The following is a 19,451-nucleotide window of genomic DNA, read 5'->3' as shown; positions in this document are numbered from 1 at the left end:
CATGTTCTCATAGGCGGTGGCACCGGGGTTTATTATTAAATACTGTTTGATTGTTTGTGCCTAAGGATATGTTGGTTGAGGAATGCTGGTGGTTACAGGTAGCTAAAAATGGTGGTTACTTATTACTGAAAATGGTGGAAGTGGTTATGGCAATGGTGAAAACCACTGTAGAAGTTTATGTCAATGATGAAATATATGATATTGATGGTTTCAATGAAAAGCTTATTGGAGTTGGTGAGGATTGGTTGAAGGATATGGTGGTGGTTACATGTTGACAAAACTGGCGGCTTTGGCAGCAATGGTGGCATTATGCCACTGGTGGTTGTGTTGATGTGGCAACAGAGGTGGTGGTTGTGGACTATTGAAAATGGCATTACTAGTTATAGTGATGCAGGTGTTCTTACAATTGTGGTAATTGCTTGTTTGTATGTCTTTTTAAGCTCATATACCCTTCTTTCAAAAGTCAAACCATTCTTGGTGATTTGGAGCTTTGTTACATGGACTCTTCAAATGTAGTTGTAGGATCAGTGTCAGGCAAACTATAGTCAAAGTCTCTGACATGGGTATGAGGCTTTGTCCGACACAGTTGGTTTGACATGTACCTAAAAAGCATATCCAATGATTCAATTTTGTTATATTATTGCCTCAAAATGAGTTAAATACCTATATTAAACACTATGTAACATAAAGAAGTTTTTAAATATTATAGAATATAAATATTTTGCAGTGTCCATGTGTCCTTGTGTTTGGGAATTTGATATGTCGGACGCCTGGAAACACACCTATGCCCGATCAATGTATCCGAGTCCAGGTAACATAGATTTGGAAAACCTTTGAGGATGCACAGCCTCCCTCAACATCTCACTGACACAATGGATTTTTGGTGTCCTATGATGTTATGGTGGGGCACTGTTTAATGTTTACACGATTGAAGCCTGCTTCTGCTCCTCCGTCTGCCATCCATCTCATTATGATGCCATGGGACATCCTCCACCTTCCTCCCTGTTAGAGAGTTTGGGCCTTATTGTAATTCTGTTGAGTGGTTAAGGCATTCTTATAATCTTGCCATATCTATATATCATAGTTGTTAAAGGCCCAAGGCACGCTAAGGTGCCAAGGTCTCCTGGCCCAAGACGCGGGCCTGACTGAAGCGAGGCACAAGTTGAAAAAAAGGAGAGAAGGAGAGAAAAAAATAGAAACAGAAATGCAGAACAGATTCTGCATATAAAATTTTGAAATATTGGAGGAATGGTATTATTACGGTAATATATAATTTAGTTCGACCAAAATTAGGCTACCTGATTTGTTGAAAGAATGGTATTCATTAAGGTAATATATTATTTAGTCTGGCCACAATTTGGCTAGTCGATTTGTTAAAGGAATGGTTTTCATTAAGGTAATATATTATTTTCGACCACAATTAGGCTAAGTGATTTTTTGAAGGAATGGTATTCATTAAGATAATATATTATTCAGTTTAATCACAATTAGACGAGCTGATTTGTTGAAGGAATTGTATCCATTAAAGTAATATATTATTTTTTAGTTCAACCACAATTAGGCGAGCTTAGATGTTTCTAGGAATTGTATTCATTAGGAAATAAATTATTTAGTTCGACCACAATTAGGCTAGCTGATTTGTTGAAGGAATTTTATCCTTTAAGCTAATATATTATTTTTTAGTTTGACCACAATTAGGCTAGCTTATATGTTGAAGGAATTGTTTTCATTAGGTAATATTTTATTTAGTTCGACCACAATTAGGCTAGCTTATTTGTTGAAGGAATTGTATTCATTAGGTAATATATTATTTAGTTTGACCCCTAGCTTATTTGTTGAAGGAATTGTATTTGTAATATATTACTTAGTGATTCCTTATTTCCTTTCTTTGTTTTCACTTGTTTTTTTTTTTTTTTGGTTGGAAACTTGTCCATCTTTCTTTGAGTCCTGTCAGGTCTTTGGTTAATGCTACAGTTGCAGCTTACGTTCTTCTAGCCTGTGGTTCTTCTCTCCTCAATTCGTAGAAGTTTAAATGCTATTGCGATTCAGTCTTTTACCAACTTCTTCTATACACTTTTCTATCTCCTTGAAACCATTTTGACGATAAAGCTTTTGTCGTGTGGTATCCTTGCAATCTTTGTATGACGAAGTCTTGCGTTGTCGGTGGAATCACCTATGTAGCTTTATCTTGATAAATGCTTTGAACTTAATAAGGTCTCTTATCTTTTAGAAGCATTTGTTTGCTAGCAGAAGAATTTATGTGGTTTTTTATTTATTTTTTAATTTTTTTTGTAAAAGATGACTTAGGACCTGTTATAGGAGGGGCTCTCTCAAATATATAGTTTTGTGTGAGATATTAGTGTAATAATATTTTAAATCTTATTCCAGTTCAGGCTAGTTGAGTTGTTTCTTTGGATGAAGTGTTCTGCCATAACTTAGGCTTCCAATCCTGAATCGTTAATGGTTACCTGGGATGGGAGTTATTAAAAAGGAACTTGTTAAAAGTCGAGGTGAATTCTAGTTAAACTAAAAGTGGGAGGGTAAGATGCACAGGTGATTTTAAATCATTGTCACCTCATGCTTTAGGCTAATTGAGTTGTTTATTCCCTTGTTATGATTCGTTTTTTGAGGTTGTCTTGCAGAACACCCTGTCTTCTGTTTCCATTGAGACCTGTGTCATTGTATCTTTTAGCAAGTTTTAAATATGATAGTCTTAAAAAGATTCTATTGAAAGAGAATAAATATCAAAGGAACTTCCAGTTGTCACAGGATGGATTTTATCGCTGCTCTAGGTTTTGTAGTTCTCAGAATAGTTAGAACTAAGTTAAGATTTTACACATTTGGTGAAATGGGCAGCCTTGCTGCTGTTTATGTTAATTTTGATTTTTGGGTGTTTGATCTGAATCTATTTCTCTATATTTGTGTTGCCATTGAGCTCTTAGCTTCTGGTCTTCTTGTACTATTAGTTTATTATGCTCCCGGTTGAGTATATATTATTTAACAATTTAACTTTTCTTAACAGTCTTGCTGCCATAGCGAGGAAGAGGCCACTCTACTACAGTTCTATTCTCTCTGCATTGCTTGATTTTGATCCGAACTTTGAGATGACAAAGGGAATTCATACTGCCAGTATTCAGTATTCTTTAAGAACTGCCTTTTTGGGATTCCTAAGATGTACCTATCCAGCTATTGTAGAGGTACTTTTTATTGAACTCTATAAATTTGAAAAATCCATTGCACAAATTGTATTTTCGGCTTTTATATCTATTGGTTCTTGAATGACTTTTGGACTCCAAACTGGCTTGGACTGTTGTTAGTCTGATACTCACAAGTACGTTTGCCATGCTTGTTAGAAATGAGTTTGTTTATGTGGGTTAAGTGTTCTGTTTGAGAAATGTTGATTTGTCTTTTTTGACATCACATGGCCATCTATTGCAAAATTACTTGTTCATTTGTTTCTGGGCCGCATAAGCTTTTTATTCAACTGGTGGATCTCGGTGTCTTTCAAATATTCCCTTTATTCAGTTCAGTCCTATAAATTAGTGATTCTGGTTTCCGGTGATTAGAATAAATCATACTAAAAATCTGATAAAAGTTACATTTGCAGTGATTTATATATTGTACTTTTCTCTTTATTTAGTTTTAGACTCAAATGTCATCTGCTCGTTGAAATTCAATTTTGCAATCTAACCTTGTGTTGGTTGGATCTTCCTCCTCCCCCACCACCCCAAAAAAGGAAAAAAAATTGAATAATAATATAGTCGTTTGGTTACACTAAAAAGAAACAACAAAGGCAAAAGCCTGTGTATCATACGTTTACAATGTAATCATCACAGCTAAGTTGGATGGGTGGGGTCAATTTTAGTTGCAATATCACCAAAAAAAAAGAAAAAGTAAAAAAAAAAAAAGAAGAAGAATAAGAAGAAGAAAAGAAAAAGGAAGTACCAGGGACCAAAGACACATTTGTACACCTTTTCAAGGTGGCGCGTGCTATGTAGAAGCTAGAAAGAAATTGTTAGGGCATTACATTCAAAACAAAGCCATGCAGTAGATTACTGCATCTTCACCTTGTCTAAACTTGTGGCTGACAAGGTGCTTTTTTGTTTTATCTTCAGTCAAGAGATAGATTGCTTAGGGCTCTGCGAGCGATGAATGCTGGGGATGCGGCAGACCAAGTTATCCGGCAAGTTGATAAAATGATGAAGAATAATGAGCGTGCTTCTCGTGATGCACGGTTAAGCAAGGTAATTTACTTTGGGTGGTGGAGTCCACAAAGTTTCTCTTATTTATTCTCTGGAATTGAGTCGCTAAATTAATCCTGTGGGTGCTAATTCTATTTATTCAACTGTCATTGACTTGCTTATTCTGATCTGTATTTCAGGAAGATGTGCCACCAAGCCTGTTGCCTATATCAGGGGATCTGATAAAAAAAAGATCTTTGCCTCTGGATACTGAAGAGCCAAGTTATAGTCATGATGTTGCTTCAAAAAGAATCCGTTATGGCCCTGACAGCAACTCTGTTTCACCAGTTCAAATAACTGATTCCGGACTGGATGTCCCTGTTAATGGAGTATCCCCCAAGGTTCCTTTGTTAGATAGTGATTTAAGTCCTGTTGAACAAATGATTGCAATGATTGGTGCTCTAATTGCAGAAGGAGAAAGAGGTGCTGAATCACTTGAAATTCTGATATCTCAAATCCATCCTGATTTGTTGGCTGATATTGTCATAACCAATATGAAGCATTTGCCACAAAAAACCCCACCTTTGACAAGACTTGGTAGCCTTCCAGTAGCTCGAGAAAGTGGTTCATCAAGTGATCCAACCCAGGTTGTGACATCAATTGGTCCTACTAGTTCTGTGCAGTCTCCAGTTCTTACAGCACAAGTACCTTTAACTTCATCCAATAAAATCAGTGCATCATTGGTTGACACTTCTGCTTCTGTAAATCTCCCTGCTGATTCAAAACGAGATCCACGAAGGGTAAACTTGATCAGTTTTTATTTAATTGTCTTTTTTGTGTCCCTTCGTTGTTACTTTGAAGTTATTTCAATACATTACTGTATTATAAATTTAGGACGTTGACTTAAAGTGCTCTTCAGTTTCTTTTGGCAATTGATTTACTATTTGTTCAATGTAAACAACTAGTAACTTTTCCAGGATCCCCGACGCCTTGACCCACGTCGTGCTGCAGCACCTGTTGGAGTGCCACCAATATCTATCGTGGAGGATATTAATGCTACACACTCTGGTGCTATGCAATCGGAGTGTGATGCTAATATTCTTTTGAATAAGCCACTTGCACAACCTGTAGTAACAAATGTTGAAAATACGTCAGCGCCTTTGATGCCCAAAATAGAAACTGACTTGAAGATTTTAGGTAGTTCAGTGGTTTCTGAAATTGATCAACCAGCCTCCAAAGATGAGGTTCTGGATGATGAAGCCGTGGAAATTGACCCTGTTCCAGAAGTCAATGCTGATTTAGATCTTGCACTTTCTCCTGTTTGCAAAGTTGATGAGGATTCTGTTGCACCATTGTCATCAGATTTTGCAATGACAGACCAGACTCATACATTGTCTCAGCTAGAAGCCGATCAGCTTTCTCCAGCCATTTCAAATACGTCTGTCTCTGAAGAAGCCTCTCCTGATTTACCCGTACTTCCGCTGTATGTTGAGCTGACAGAAGATCAGAAAAGAAATGTGAGAAAATTGGCACTTCAACGGATTATTGAGTCATACAGTCATTTACAGTGGACAGAGTGTAGCCAGACACGAATGGCATTGCTTGCTCGATTGGTTGCTCAGGTGGGGTCGACTTGTCTCTTGATTGGTTCTCTCTTTGTCGAGTTTACTTTTGTTTTTATTTTTCATTTCTTTTGGGGATATTTACATTTGTTCTTAATTATGAACTATGAGATGTGGAACAATATAATTAAATGAAGTGTTGATTGACAGTGTACAAGTATGAGATTTAATGAACCATATCATGAAGATTTTGAACATGCACCATTGATTTCTGTGAAAGAATCCATTTCTTTGCTTTTATTTTTGCTATCAGTGAGCAGTAGTAGATCTATGCTGTGCAATTATTAATTGAGTGACTGATAACATATCATTGTGGAAAGTTGTTTGTTGTCCTTGTGGGATGTTTCTTGTTCCAGTACATCATATTGGGGTTTCATTAATGTAATGAGATGTAAAAAGAAAAAATTGTATGGCAAACCAACCAATTCTTTTAGGTGCAAATGATAATCATGAGATAGATCTTCCAAAGAACAAGAAGGTCTTTTTCAGGATTGAATGCTTTCAAATTCTAGGAATAGGTGAGCTACGCATCCATCAGTCGGAGTAACTAAAGCACTACATTATCTGTTCATATTTTGAAGATTAAAAGTTTTGACTTATGAGGATTCCTTTGGAATTAACTTTCAAATGAGAGCATGAAATATTTAAAGGATTAACAAATGTTATAAATATCTTGAGGAAATACTACATTTATGATTTAGGTGATGTAGCTCAAGTGTGTATTATGTGTTCCCCAAGTAGTTTAGCTATGTTTCCATTGAGAGTTTAATTTTATATTATTACCAAAGTGAAACAAATGACAAAAGAGAAGTTGAAGGGAAGGAATTCCTTTAGCAATGTGTTTACTTGCTCGTTGAACAGGAAAGCAAATCATCACATTCAACTGGTTTAATTAGGCAGGATATAAATAGATGCTTAAAGAAAACTCTAGGAACTTGTATGTGGGAATTTTAGGAGTCATATCTGTGTTGGACACCAACACTTCTCAGATACTTTCAGACACGTGTCTAACGCAAACATATCTGTAATTTAAAACAAAAATCTTAAGACACATATACTTCTTTGATCTTTGATTATGCTAATATGTGACAAATGAATCTTAAATGTTAGATAAAACTTTCTTTTGACATGGAGAAGTATAATTGTAAGAAAAACCAAATAAAGTTCTATATAATTTATTTACAAAGTTTGACCCTATTTAATAAATGAAAGATATAAATGGTTTTATTTAAGGATGGGGCATGGGAGTAGGAGAGTAGTCATCAAATTATTTTTAGTTATAAATAAATATAAACATCAATATGCATGCACATACACACACTCAAATATATGTCATATACTTGTTATCTCTTTCTATATACGACAAGGATGATTATTATTATATGATATAGGAGTTATAAATTTCACATTATTTTCATAAGAATGTATTTTTAATATATAATATAATTTCTAATTTTTACTGTTGTGACCTAGCCTTGACACAGTCCTACTTGAAATTTTCCGTGTCAATGTGCTTGTGTCAATATCCATGCTTCTTAGTTTGGGATGGAATTCTATGGTTATGATGCCTCTTTCTTAGCTCATTCGCAGCAAAGATTATGCAAAACGGTAACCTGGAGCTCATGTGCTCCCCCTTCTCTCTCTTTATAATTTATAATCTAGTTAAAGGGTGAGAGCCAGAACCTGCTAATATTCCAATGAACAAGAAATATGATACTGTATATCAAACATTATTAAAATTTACCATTAGAAGCACCAGAGGAGGTGGACAGTTGTTATTTTGCATTAGATTGGGAAAATAGTTGGTCCATCTAAAGCAAATTTAGACAAAATCCCATTGTGTAGGTGTTTTCTCCCTCTCCATTCAATCTAGTAACAATTTATGAGCGATGGTCACTTGATTTTTCCCTTGTTTTCCTTTCTGAGTGACTCTTGCATCATTTCCACTCTTTCCAGCTTCTCCATTTGATGCCTCTTTTAGCCACCCTCTTGCATGCATAGGCGAGTAAGAATAAAATTATTATCAATCAAAGGAACTGCATGCACTGAAAATCTCAATTATTAAATTTTGTGACATTTGAAATTTTTTTTCTGTTTTTATTCTGTGACTGTTTAAAACCAACAGTGAAACAAGATTTGTGTGTATATATATAGATATGTCTATTATTGGGATATATGTTAATTTGTGGAATGGAGATGACTGTGATTTGAACAAAATATGTTATGATTGGATTGTTGATGGTCAACTCTCTTTACACCTATTGCAGTGGAGGATACTGGGTGTGAAAGAGAGGTCAGGACTTTTTTTTCCCTTCAAATAAGCTGTATAAGAGTTTTGAGATATTTGAAGGTTCGATAGTATTGAGTTCCTTAGTTCATTTATGTCTTTTACTGTTCTTTTTCTTTGAAATCTTTTACAAGTTCCATTTCAACATTGCTAAAGGGCATGGTAACCATTCTGCTTTGTTTGTGATAAGTTGGGACTGGGTACCTTGATCCATGATTGTAAATAAGCTCTAGTATTTGCAATAACAGAAATGAGATTTGTGATAGCTTTTAGATGAATTGAAGCTTATAGAAAACTGGGCGGAAATCAGAGAAGCGAGAAGAGGAAGGGAATGTATATTATATTTGTCATCCCTTCCATAAGCTTTCAATTCATCTAAGCTTAGATTTGTGATGGCTTAAATTTGCACTCTTCATTCCCTTCCACTAGCATGGCCTTCCAGGTTGAAATTCCTGGGTCCAACCCTGGTTGAGGGGAGATGTAGACACTGTTTGCATGGTTAGAAACATTGTTGAGATGATTCCGCTTGACCAACTGTTAATTGTAACTTAGTAATGAAGAGTCAATAACCTTGAATAAAAGGCTTTGTCTTGGTGTTATTGGAGTCTGATAATTCAATTGTTTCAGGAAAATCATTTAAATTCTTCTTTTCACATCCAGCTGTATCATCGGCAGCTGAGATTTTGTTATGAGGTGCCTTGTCCAACCTGATCTAGCAAAAATGTAAAATTAGGGTCTCACTAAATCAGCCTGCTTGCTTGTTAAATGAATTCCACATCAATCTCATTAGCATATGAAAGTTTGTTGATATTCTTGTTTATATCTTGATGAATAACTACTCAAAAGAAAGGAATTTTTTTTATCAATGGTAGATGATGGCATAAATTTCATATTTTATGATATATGTTTACTATTAATTCTGCACATTTAAACCTTGTGTTGGCAATGTTCTGGAACTATATTATCATGATGGAATGACAAGTTTTTGTAATCTAATTTACTAGTCTAAAATTTGGTTGGAGTTTTGTTGGTTCTGAACATATCCCGATCTGGTAATGGTAGAATCATGGTCTCTTACATCAGTCTATATGTTTATTAGATGAGTTTCAGATCAATCTGATAGAAAAGCTAGTGTGTTGACTTTCATATGCATATATTGATGAATAATTGCCCACCAAATAAGTATAAAATTCAACAGTTGTAGATGAGAGGCTTGATACCATTCAAGCCATTACTTGGTGCATTGGTAAAATTTGAGTTTTCCAGCATGAGAATGTAGGTTCTAGTATGAAAAAACCATTTTAGGTTTATAATGTAAAAAGTTAAGTTTCTACTCGATCCGTCCCTCCCCAGAAGTCAGAACCCTCTTAATGGGACTATTACTGATAATGGCCTCTTAGTATCACAGATTTCAAATCTTATAATATCTTGCACACGTAATCCTTGATCTGTTCTTGGTGTGGAGCAGTAGTAACTAGTATCATGATAGAATTTTCTAATGATTGAACCACAGAATTTATCGGAGTCTATTTTACTAGATTAAAATCTCTATGGAGTTTGGTTGCTTCTGGATACGTCTTGATTCGATTAAAAACTAGACGTTTGTGTACCTTGGTCCTATTTATATCAAGTCCATACTAAGTGGAACTATAGCACTTTTGAGCAGGATTTATATTCTTCAGCCGCTCTGTGTTTTGATAATGTTTTACCATCTCTCATTCATATTATAAAAATTGGCAATGCCCTTCAAGCAGGAGCCTCCCCGTGACCAGGAACCTGGATTTACTGTTCTAAGTTGGTAACAAATGTTACAATTTTTGTTTGAACCATACTCTACCCGCTTTCTCTGGGTATTCTCGTAACAATAGAAGGGGGGGAAGAAAAAAAAGAATAAGTCTATCTGGTTTATGTTAAATGAATGTCCTAAATTGAGTTAATGTGTTCACCGCTGAAGGTAACATGTTTGATGTATCTGCCCACTTTACACTATTTAGTTTCTAGTTTAAAAGATATTTATTGATTATTTCAGAAAGTGTTTTGTTCTTCTCTCTCAGTCTCGGTTATATCACTTGGGTTTGCAATGTTGGTAAATGCCACCCTTTCCATATGTTACGTGGTTAAAAATTATACACTGAAGATTATCTTTTCACCTCCTGAATTCCATTTAGATTTTCAATATCATGGTTCTTGTGTTGTGACTATTTCATCCTGTCTGTTTGACAAACATGCTGACTGTCTAGGATTTCAAACTTGAAGTTTATTGCTGTTTTGCAATTAGTTTTACAATCCATGCGGACTTTCTAAGATTTAGAACTTTCTGAAGTGTATTTCTGTTCTACAAATAATACTTGGAACCTAAAATCTCACGAGTAACATCTTCGTGTTAATATTTTTGTTAAGATTGAGATCTTAGTTGAAGGCACTAGTTAGGCGAGTTGATTAATTTTATGATATTGACAAGTCACCTGGCTTGGGGTTCTCCCTTTGGTTACTAATCCACGAACTATGTAACTTGTCATATCATTAAATGTTTAACTTTGCTAATGTACTGGCAACATATATGTGATTTTGGTGTAGGCCTTAAATTTTGCTTCAATCTATGTGATTTTCAAGTCATTGCCTATGGAGTATTTCATGAACACATCACCAAGCACGTGCTGTATATATATATATTTCATAAATACATGTACTGTATATTTTATTAGCTTTTCAATAGTATTTGTAGCCCAAGATAGCATTGCATTGTTTAATACTGTCTGAAAAAAATGTCAATTGCATAACTCTATATATTTATCTTTTTCTTGCAGATTGATGCTGATGATGACTTGGTGTTGATCATGCAAGAACATATAGTTTCCGATTACCAACACCAGAAGGTATATCTGCTTCTCGACGCTTGCGACAACTTTATACGACAATGTTTGCAGTTAGGGGCTATTGATTTTATACATGAGACACTTTGTTAACATCCTCTAGTTTATTCTCGGGTAATTTGCATGTAGTTTGTAAACTGAATGTGAGTTATGTTAGTTTTCTGAATCTGAAATCAATATTTGCTTCTTTCTGCATCCTTTTTTGTCTTGATGATTTGGTTTTATCATTTATGTAGTATTGTAATGAATGAGTTGACAAAGTGTATGATTTGGTCGTTATTATAGTGAGACTATTGCTTACAGTGTACAGCTTCTGGACTATTGTTAGAGGTACTTGTCCCGCTTTGGATCCGGATGGGGAAGGTCATGGGCTTGTATAGGTGTATATACAGCACTACCCAACAACTTAAGCTTTTGGGTTAGAGGGCAAGTGCCCATCCCATTACACGTGGTATCAGAACCAGACCCGGTTGTTAATCTAGTGTCATGCCTAGTGCCTGCCCAGAAGGTGTCCGGGCGAGTAGGCAGGGTGGTCCAACCGCAATGAGGGCATTGCGAGTTCGGGTGGAGGAGAATGTTAGACGTTGTTGTCCCACATCGGATCTGCATGGGGAAGGTTATGAGCTTATACGGGTGGGTTTGTAGCACTACCTAGAAGCTTAAGTTTTTGGGTCAGAGGGCAAGCGGCCGGCCCATTACAACTATACCCTGTGTAAACACTAAAAGTAAATCATCATCATCCTTGCCTTAATCACAGACGAATGGGGTTATTCACATGAAAGTTGAAATGTCTCAAAAAATGCCTTAACGCGTTTTAATCTTCTTCAGTTCTCTTTATTCTATATGACAATAATGCTTAGAATTTTTCCTTTTTGGTCTTCTAAGTTGAATGTAGCGAATTTTCATGAAGCTTGCAACAGATGCATTTTTTTTTTTCTTAATATGTGATTTTCATACTGAAAAGACAGTGGAGTTAGATGTTCAATGGGCTTAATCTTGTCGATAAGCCTATGGGAACAAATATGACTGGATGGTTAGGACTGTTATCGTTTCTGGTCATTTGTTTTAACTGTTAGTAGTTGCTCAACAGTTCCAAAATGGGTTTTGGATTTGATAGACTATGCATTCCTATGGTTTTTGAGGTAGGGGATTGATAGTTGTTACAATCTGCTCTCATGGTTTCTAATGAACAGTCATACATAACTTAATTTTGTGTTTGATGTCTGCTTCTCTACCCTAATAAGGCCCTATCTCTTACATTCATAGTGTCTTTGGGATTCTTTTCTTGTTTGTTGTTTTGCCACTTAGTACATAATTCAATAAATACTCAGTTTGAAGTTCTCCTTTGAAATTAAGTTTTGGGACAGATTAGGTTCTGGAGTTGTTTTAATTTTACAAGTTGAAGTTCTAAAAATATTTTAGGGGTCTACTTTACGTTTCCTTTATTAATTAATTGCTTTATGAAAATGTTGCAATTTATTTTTTAAATTGGGTTTCCTCTTCTGTCAGGGGCACGAGCTTGTAATGCATGTTCTGTACCACCTGCACACTCTGATTATCTCAGATTCAGTTGATCACTCATCATCTGCTGCTGATGTATATGAAAAGTTTCTACTGGGAGTGGTAAGAACTCTTTTAGCTGGTAAATATGTATATTCATATTGGTATGAGACTGATATATATACAATCTTCTTTTGTAGGCAAAATCTTTGCTGCATAATTTACCAGCAACTGACAAAGCCTTTAGTCGTCTTCTTGGTGAAGTGCCTTTTTTGCCTGATTCTGCTCTGAAACTGCTGGATGATGTATGCTGTTCTGATATTCACTGTGCAAAAGATGTTCGGGATGGTGATCGTGTCACTCAGGGCCTTGGTGCCGTGTGGAGCTTGATCTTGGGGCGTCCTCTTAATCGGCAAGCCTGTTTGGATATTGCTTTAAAGGTAACGTGGTCATGAGAATTTGATGGCCTGGTTATTTCATATAAATATGCTCTGAATTCCCTTTTGTTCTAGATAGTTTTTTACTTGTCATGTTTCTCTTTTTTATGTGTGGGCCATTTATATAGGCTTACGCTTACATGAACAGTATGTTATTCTGACTTACCAGAATGATGGTGTTAGTGTTACTGCCAACATAGTGCTTGTTCTGGTATCTAGTTAACAGGCATTTGGTCTATGAATAGGAATGCAAATTATTTAAGCCATTGATGAGCAGCTTGTCTTTGGCTCGATCACAAGCTTGCGCAAGCACATCAGTAACTAAAGGAGAGCTTCATAGGTTTCTAAGCATATGTCTTAGGGTTGGACCAGTATAGGAGTTTGAGGAACGAAAAGATTTCTTCCGAGTGCCTTCACACAATTTTTTTTTGAATTATTATTATTATAAAAAAGGGAATCCAGTTACATACTTTCGTGGATGCTATTAGAGAAAAGCATTGGCCATATCTGGAAACAGGAAATAAGATGTGGCTCTTAACCCAAAGAAATAGAGTGAAAATGAGGCCCATTTTCAGAAACTGGTTGTAAGAGAAGGGGAAAATGCGGTTGCAGTGAGATGAGAGTGAAACGGATGATCTTCTATTCAATCTAGATTGCTTTTATTTCTCTTTTTTTTTTTTTTTTTTTTTTAATTCTTCATTCATGTGTGTCTGTGTGTGTGTATTTTCTTATTTCCTTCAAGTCATTTTCAATTATAGCGCTGATGTCCCAGAAATTTCATAAAATCTTGGATGATCTCACTAATATTTAGACCCATGGTTATTGTTCAAGCCAAGCCAAGTTTGGTTAAAATTTAAGCAGAGTAACATGCTTTTTCTTTCTTTTACTTATTTTTCTGTAGCTCAAGATGATTGTGAAGGGATCCCAAGTTTGGCAGTGGAGCTCAAACACTCCAGTGCTTCTTTATGCTATGCTAACTTCGATTGTGCCCTTGTTGGAGTGATTGGAATGGCTCAGTCAAGCTTTTCACATCAGTCCTTAAAACAGGAAAGCAAGAAAAAGTTGTGGATCCCAGTAAATGTTGTAGTGAGAGTGAAATAATGTTAAAAAAGGGAAGAAGCTCTTTGATGGAATAGTGCACTAGCCTTGTGAACATGTTTTGCCTATTCTACAGTTCCAGTGTTTTTTGAACATGTTTCCACTCCCTATTACTGTAATTACCTTATTTCTATGTAATGCAATCAGCTTACGAAAGAAAAATAAAATCAGTAAGAAGGGAAAACAGAGAGCTAGTTCAAGCTAAAAAAATAGCTTCAACACCCACAACTCAATCCCAAAAGAAAGGGAGTGGTAAAAAGCTGCAGTAGCAGGATGGATATATTTTCGTCAAAAACTGCTGGTTGTAACTTGTAACAACCCTTTTGTAAGACACAAGGGATGCCCTAGCAAAGATTTAATCCTAGCCCTTTGCATAAATTTAATCTAAAGGCTAGTATTCTGTCGGGCAGAACAAAGAGCTAAAAAATGACAAAACAATCCTTAAATGGTCATATGACTCAATTAAAAGGCACATGACTTATAAAATAAAATCAGAATGACAATAATATCCTAAACTTGAAATAAAGACAGATTTAAAACTTATATAAATGACTCAAGACCCATAAACAATCACACAATCTGATCACATCATCAGCTGCTCCTATTAATAGAAACTTAGTCTAGTCTTCTTAGGATGTTCAAGTATTTGAAGATAGTCCTCTTCCACTTGCTCTGCATCACTATGTATAATAGCATTATTATTTTTTACAAAAACAAATTATATTGCTGATATAGAGCGTGTTCCAGGGTCTACTTGTATTGTTACTAGACTGAGATTTGTAATCATGTGTTAATCAATAATTTTGTTCAAAGTGGAAATGTTGAAAAAATTTGGATGCTTCCATTTGTGGATTTATGTGTATCTTGATCATTGTGACATTGCATTTGTTTCTTATTGATGTGTTTTGTGATGGCAGTGTGCTGTCCATTCAGATGATGACATTCGCGCTAAAGCTATCCGGCTGGTATGTGAACTTGCAACTCATTGTTTTTGGCTTTGATAGGAATTCTCTAACTGTTGACTGGATTCCCAATTGAAACAAATAATTAGTTATTATATGGGAAAATCATAGATTGTTACTAAAGCATGATAGTACCTTCTTTTTTTTTCTTTTTTCTTTTTTTTTTAAACCTGTGTTTCTATATGTTGGACAGGTGGCAAACAAACTCTATGTACTTAGCTACATCGCAGAAAGTATAGAGAAATTTGCTACAAATATGTTCCTGTCAGCTGTTGATCAGCGTGTTTCGGATCTGGAACTTTCTCAACCTGGGTCTATTGAACAAAGAACAGAAGGAGAAGTACGTAATATATATTTCTTGCATCTTTTTCCCTTCATCTTCATTATTTCCCCCATTTTGCATTTTTTCTCTTTGGATGCTGAACCAAAAGCCATCTGATGTGTGAAAGTTTGGCCGTAGCAGTGTTCTTGAGTACTTGGAGATAATAGTGTGTCGAGGATTGGAGGCTCTGTACAGATGGTAGTGTTTGTTTAGCGGCATCGGCTGTCTTGGTGTTCTCGAGTTTAGGAGTTTATTGGGTGTTTAGTTGTGCTCTTTATTAAGTGTAGCAGTGCTTTACATTTAGCTCTCTCTCTCTCTCTCTTTTTCATCTCTTTACTTAATTCAGCCTTCTTTTATCTATATTTTAGAAGATCTTCTTGCATTTAGGAGTTTATTTGAATTTTTTTCCCCTTCTTTTAATTGAATCCAGGTATGACTGTTAGGACAGTTTCAGCAATTACTTGTTCCTTTGAATCTATAGGATGCATGAAATTTGTTAGTAAAGTTAAGATTGCAGACCATGACACAGTTAGAATGCAATAGAATTTTCAACTAATTATATAGGTTCAAATTAACTAGGGGAAAAAAAATTATATAGGTTCAAGTTCAACATTAGGATCCTAAGGTTATGGTTGCACACATTCGGTGTCAGCTTCATTGCATCTTTGTTTTGCAACTGACAACCAAATGTAAAATGATATACTGATTGATGGATTGTTGCTGCTTGCTTGGATTTCCTTGCTCCTTTTGACATATGGTATCCATTAATTAACTGATAGGATAATTGATAGCCTACTCAATCACCGCTCTAATCTTGAACTTATGCAAGTTGTTTTCCATCACTTCCTAGTTCCTATTGGTCTTATGGTGCTCAGGCTTACATGAACAATAACTATTTATTTGATGACCTTTGTAAGCACCCAATTCACTGCATCTTTGTGTGGTTCGCAGCATGTGACCAGCCAAATGTTGATTCCATGTATAATTGGGATCGGATAATGGTTTACTTTGGCCCCAAACTTTCTAAGTGGGACTTATTTGTTTTGAGCGAGGATGCATTGGCATTTTTTGTACCTGGAGTTTTCTTCTGAAATTTCATTTGTTACCTGATGGCTAGGTTCTATGTTTACCACTGAATAATATGGGTCATTGATAGTGGTTGGGATATGCAACCTACGTAAATTGCTAATTGCACCTGCACTGAGCCAGAAACAGATCCGAATGAGGTCATAGGTAAATTGTGGTTAGGTTTTATTAGTTTGTTTGTGTGCATAGTACATTGCAAGGTTTCAGGTTCATTATTGAGCTATTGTGTTTCAATAATTTATAGCTTGCCAGTGATTCTTTTCTTGTCCATGATGCTTGTTGTTTCAAGTGAAGGATGATGATTCGTTTAATATTGCTTTGAGGCAGTATTAAAATCGTACTTCACCAGAAAAATAGTGGGATTCTAGAGTGAGGTGATCATTCAATATATAAGACCTTGCCTTAAGTTAGGAATATTGAAGAGACACCCATGCCTAGGCCTCACGTAGGTTGTGTCTTCAGACTCTCCTCTTTGTTGGAGCTGTCGAACTAAGTAACTCCAAAATTCCCCTTGTTTATGTACTTCTGTTATTTATTTATTTATTTTTGATAAGTGACTATGTAGTTCTGTTATGAATGAAATGCTAATGTTTTATGTGCATTTGATGGTGTGATGGGTTTGTTAGTACAAAATCATTCTTTTTACATTTTAGCTGTGTGATTTTGAAGTGCATCATCAAGATTGTGGATCTCTTCCATGTAAGTGGTTGTTTTTATGGTGGTATTGGGGCCAGTGCCTTTTCATTAGAAGCTGTAATCTAGGTCTCTGTTTTCATCATTGGTAGACTCTTTTCGCCAGCTGCTTAAGCGTTTTATTCACAGTAGAGTATATAAGTTCATGGGACTCGGTGCTTTATTTATGCATTTATGTATAAGTTCCATACAATGTCAATCTCGAAATTTCATTGAGATTGCATCTTATTATTATAGCATCGTATATCATGCATATGGTTTGTGCAGTTTGTGTATTTTCGTACTTTTTTGTTCACATTTATTTAAATATTTGCGTTGCCTGTTAATTGCAAAAATTCCCTCATTGAGGTAATATTAAGCATAAAATTGAGCCCAGTAGACTTCTGGAATGTGCTAATTCAAAAGATTTATATTGGAAAAGGTGAAACATTTTCAAGTCCCAGTTTCAGTTCTGACTTTCATTTATGCTCTCGGATGCAACACATTCCTTAAGGAAGGCATCCAAGTGTGAGCTATGACCTCAGATCGACGTTAGACTTATGGGAATTAAAAATTTTGAGACTTTTGGTGTCTCCTTCATCTTCACCCAGAAAGCTAGTGTTCTGCTGTAAACTAAATATATGTTCATGGACATGATCCATGCATGCAATGCTTCTCTAGCTTTGAATAGTGCGTTGCTCAAATATGCTATGGTTGCCTCAATGATGGTGCCTTTCTTGGACCTAGACATGGATATGTGGGAGCACCCATTGTGCCTTGGCTCGAGAGTGGAATACCTTTTACCTCTTAATGCAAATATAAAAAACTAAATGAGTTCATAAAAATATAAGTATCTAGTTACTGTGGTCATGGGCTTGCAACTGTGTTTTCTGTGGCTGTCGGTGTAATAAAGTTAGCCCAACCTCTTTTCCAATAGTAGAACTTTTGTTTTTGAACCTGTGAATGAGCGAATCTTTCGTGTTTTAGATGTATACCTGTAAACTCAAACATTGGTAACTAGATTTAGTGATTTACTGTTCTTTTAATTCTCTGTTATTTTTGACGTGGAAATTTTACTAAATTAACCAATCTTCCAATCCTCTGTTTATTCATCTCTCTTTTTCTTTTTATTCTTTTTTCAATTGTTTTCAGAGTGGAAGCCAGGAAACATCAATTAGTGGTTCTCAGATTTCAGAGCCTGCGTCTGAAAATGACTCCGTGAAGGGAGCACAATCTGATTCCCGAATTGATTCCTCAGTATCATTTGCTCAAGCTCAACGCCTCATTTCTTTGCTTTTTGCTTTATGTACAAAGGTTGGTCTGTGTTTGATCCCTTATTGATAACTTAAAGAATGTAGTTAGATTATTTTCCTTTGTTCCTTATCTTTCAGCTGAATCTTCTTCTTTTCCCCCACAGAAACCTAGTCTTCTTCGACTTGTGTTTGATAATTATGCACACGCTACGAAGGCTGTAAAGCAGGTCTCTTTCTAATTCCTTTATTAAATTCATGGTTGCAACCTATGATTAAAATTCCTTAAGGCTGGGTTTGGTCAGGTGGGAAGCAGTGGAAAGTGAAGGAAAAGAACTTTATTTATTTCAACATTATAGTTTTTTTACCAGAATTTAGAACCTCTCAAACTCATGATAGATATTGATCATCTCATGAACAGAAATGTTGAGATTGGTTTAACTGAGCACCTGTAAATGAGATGTTTAGATACCTATGTAAATGAGCTCTGGATGTGATACCGCAAATTATTTGTCTTAATTTTAAAATATGATTGATGGTGAAATATTAAATTATAGGATTTAAAATCACGTGGGAAAAATAATATCCTAAGCAATAATTTTATTGGAAACGAAACAAACCCCTAGTACCTATATATATATATATAAAATCAGACTCATAGTAACGAAGGAAACATCAAACAGGACAGATTTCAGCAACTGTTCCACTCCATTTTGAACCCAATTGTCCCTTAAATCATCCAATATTTCCAAATAATAACCTGAATTGCATATCCAAAGTGTTTTTTAAATAGGTCAAAAAAATATCATGACATCCCCAGACAACCTGACCTTAACTGGTTTGAGTTTAGAAATTGTAAGAATGAGTTGCTGTTTCCTTGAGAACCAGCTTGGTTTTTACGTTTGGTCTTCCAATACACCCAGGGCAGAACTATATACATGTGTTATGCAACCCTACAAATTTTGGACTTTCACCTTTCTCTTCTAAAAGAAAAAATGTCAATGGATATAGTTTATATGGGAAAGCATGAGTTCTACATCAAGTATGAATGCAGAAAAAAGTGGAGACAAATTCAAAAACTCCTTGGATCAGCCGCATGAGCTTTTCATGTAAAAAGATAGCCACTCTTCGCCAGGAACAGATTTCATACAAATTCAGCTC

At 35.6% G+C, this 19,451-nt stretch overlaps 1 protein-coding gene across 3 annotated transcripts in view; it reads left to right on the top strand.

Moving 5' to 3' along the window:
- Positions 1 to 19,451, top strand: part of LOC132276874 (uncharacterized) — a 44,776-nt gene that overhangs the window by 14,302 nt on the left and 11,023 nt on the right. For all 3 annotated transcript variants that reach the window (XM_059778509.1, XM_059778508.1, XM_059778510.1), the window contains exons 6-16: positions 3,023 to 3,197; positions 4,116 to 4,244; positions 4,382 to 4,981; positions 5,159 to 5,803; positions 10,898 to 10,966; positions 12,473 to 12,586; positions 12,664 to 12,903; positions 14,916 to 14,963; positions 15,154 to 15,300; positions 18,193 to 18,354; positions 18,458 to 18,520. In XM_059778509.1, coding sequence (XP_059634492.1) covers positions 3,023 to 3,197; positions 4,116 to 4,244; positions 4,382 to 4,981; positions 5,159 to 5,803; positions 10,898 to 10,966; positions 12,473 to 12,586; positions 12,664 to 12,903; positions 14,916 to 14,963; positions 15,154 to 15,300; positions 18,193 to 18,354; positions 18,458 to 18,520 — 2,392 coding nt within the window. The remainder of the gene's footprint in view (positions 1 to 3,022; positions 3,198 to 4,115; positions 4,245 to 4,381; positions 4,982 to 5,158; positions 5,804 to 10,897; positions 10,967 to 12,472; positions 12,587 to 12,663; positions 12,904 to 14,915; positions 14,964 to 15,153; positions 15,301 to 18,192; positions 18,355 to 18,457; positions 18,521 to 19,451) is intronic.

The sequence above is a fragment of the Cornus florida genome, unplaced genomic scaffold, assembly GCF_030987335.1.
Source record: "Cornus florida cultivar Cherokee Brave unplaced genomic scaffold, ASM3098733v1 CherokeeBrave_3.0.0_Hap2_Chr10, whole genome shotgun sequence".
Lineage (NCBI taxonomy): Eukaryota > Viridiplantae > Streptophyta > Magnoliopsida > Cornales > Cornaceae > Cornus > Cornus florida.
This window is presented reverse-complemented; position numbering and strand designations above follow the sequence as displayed.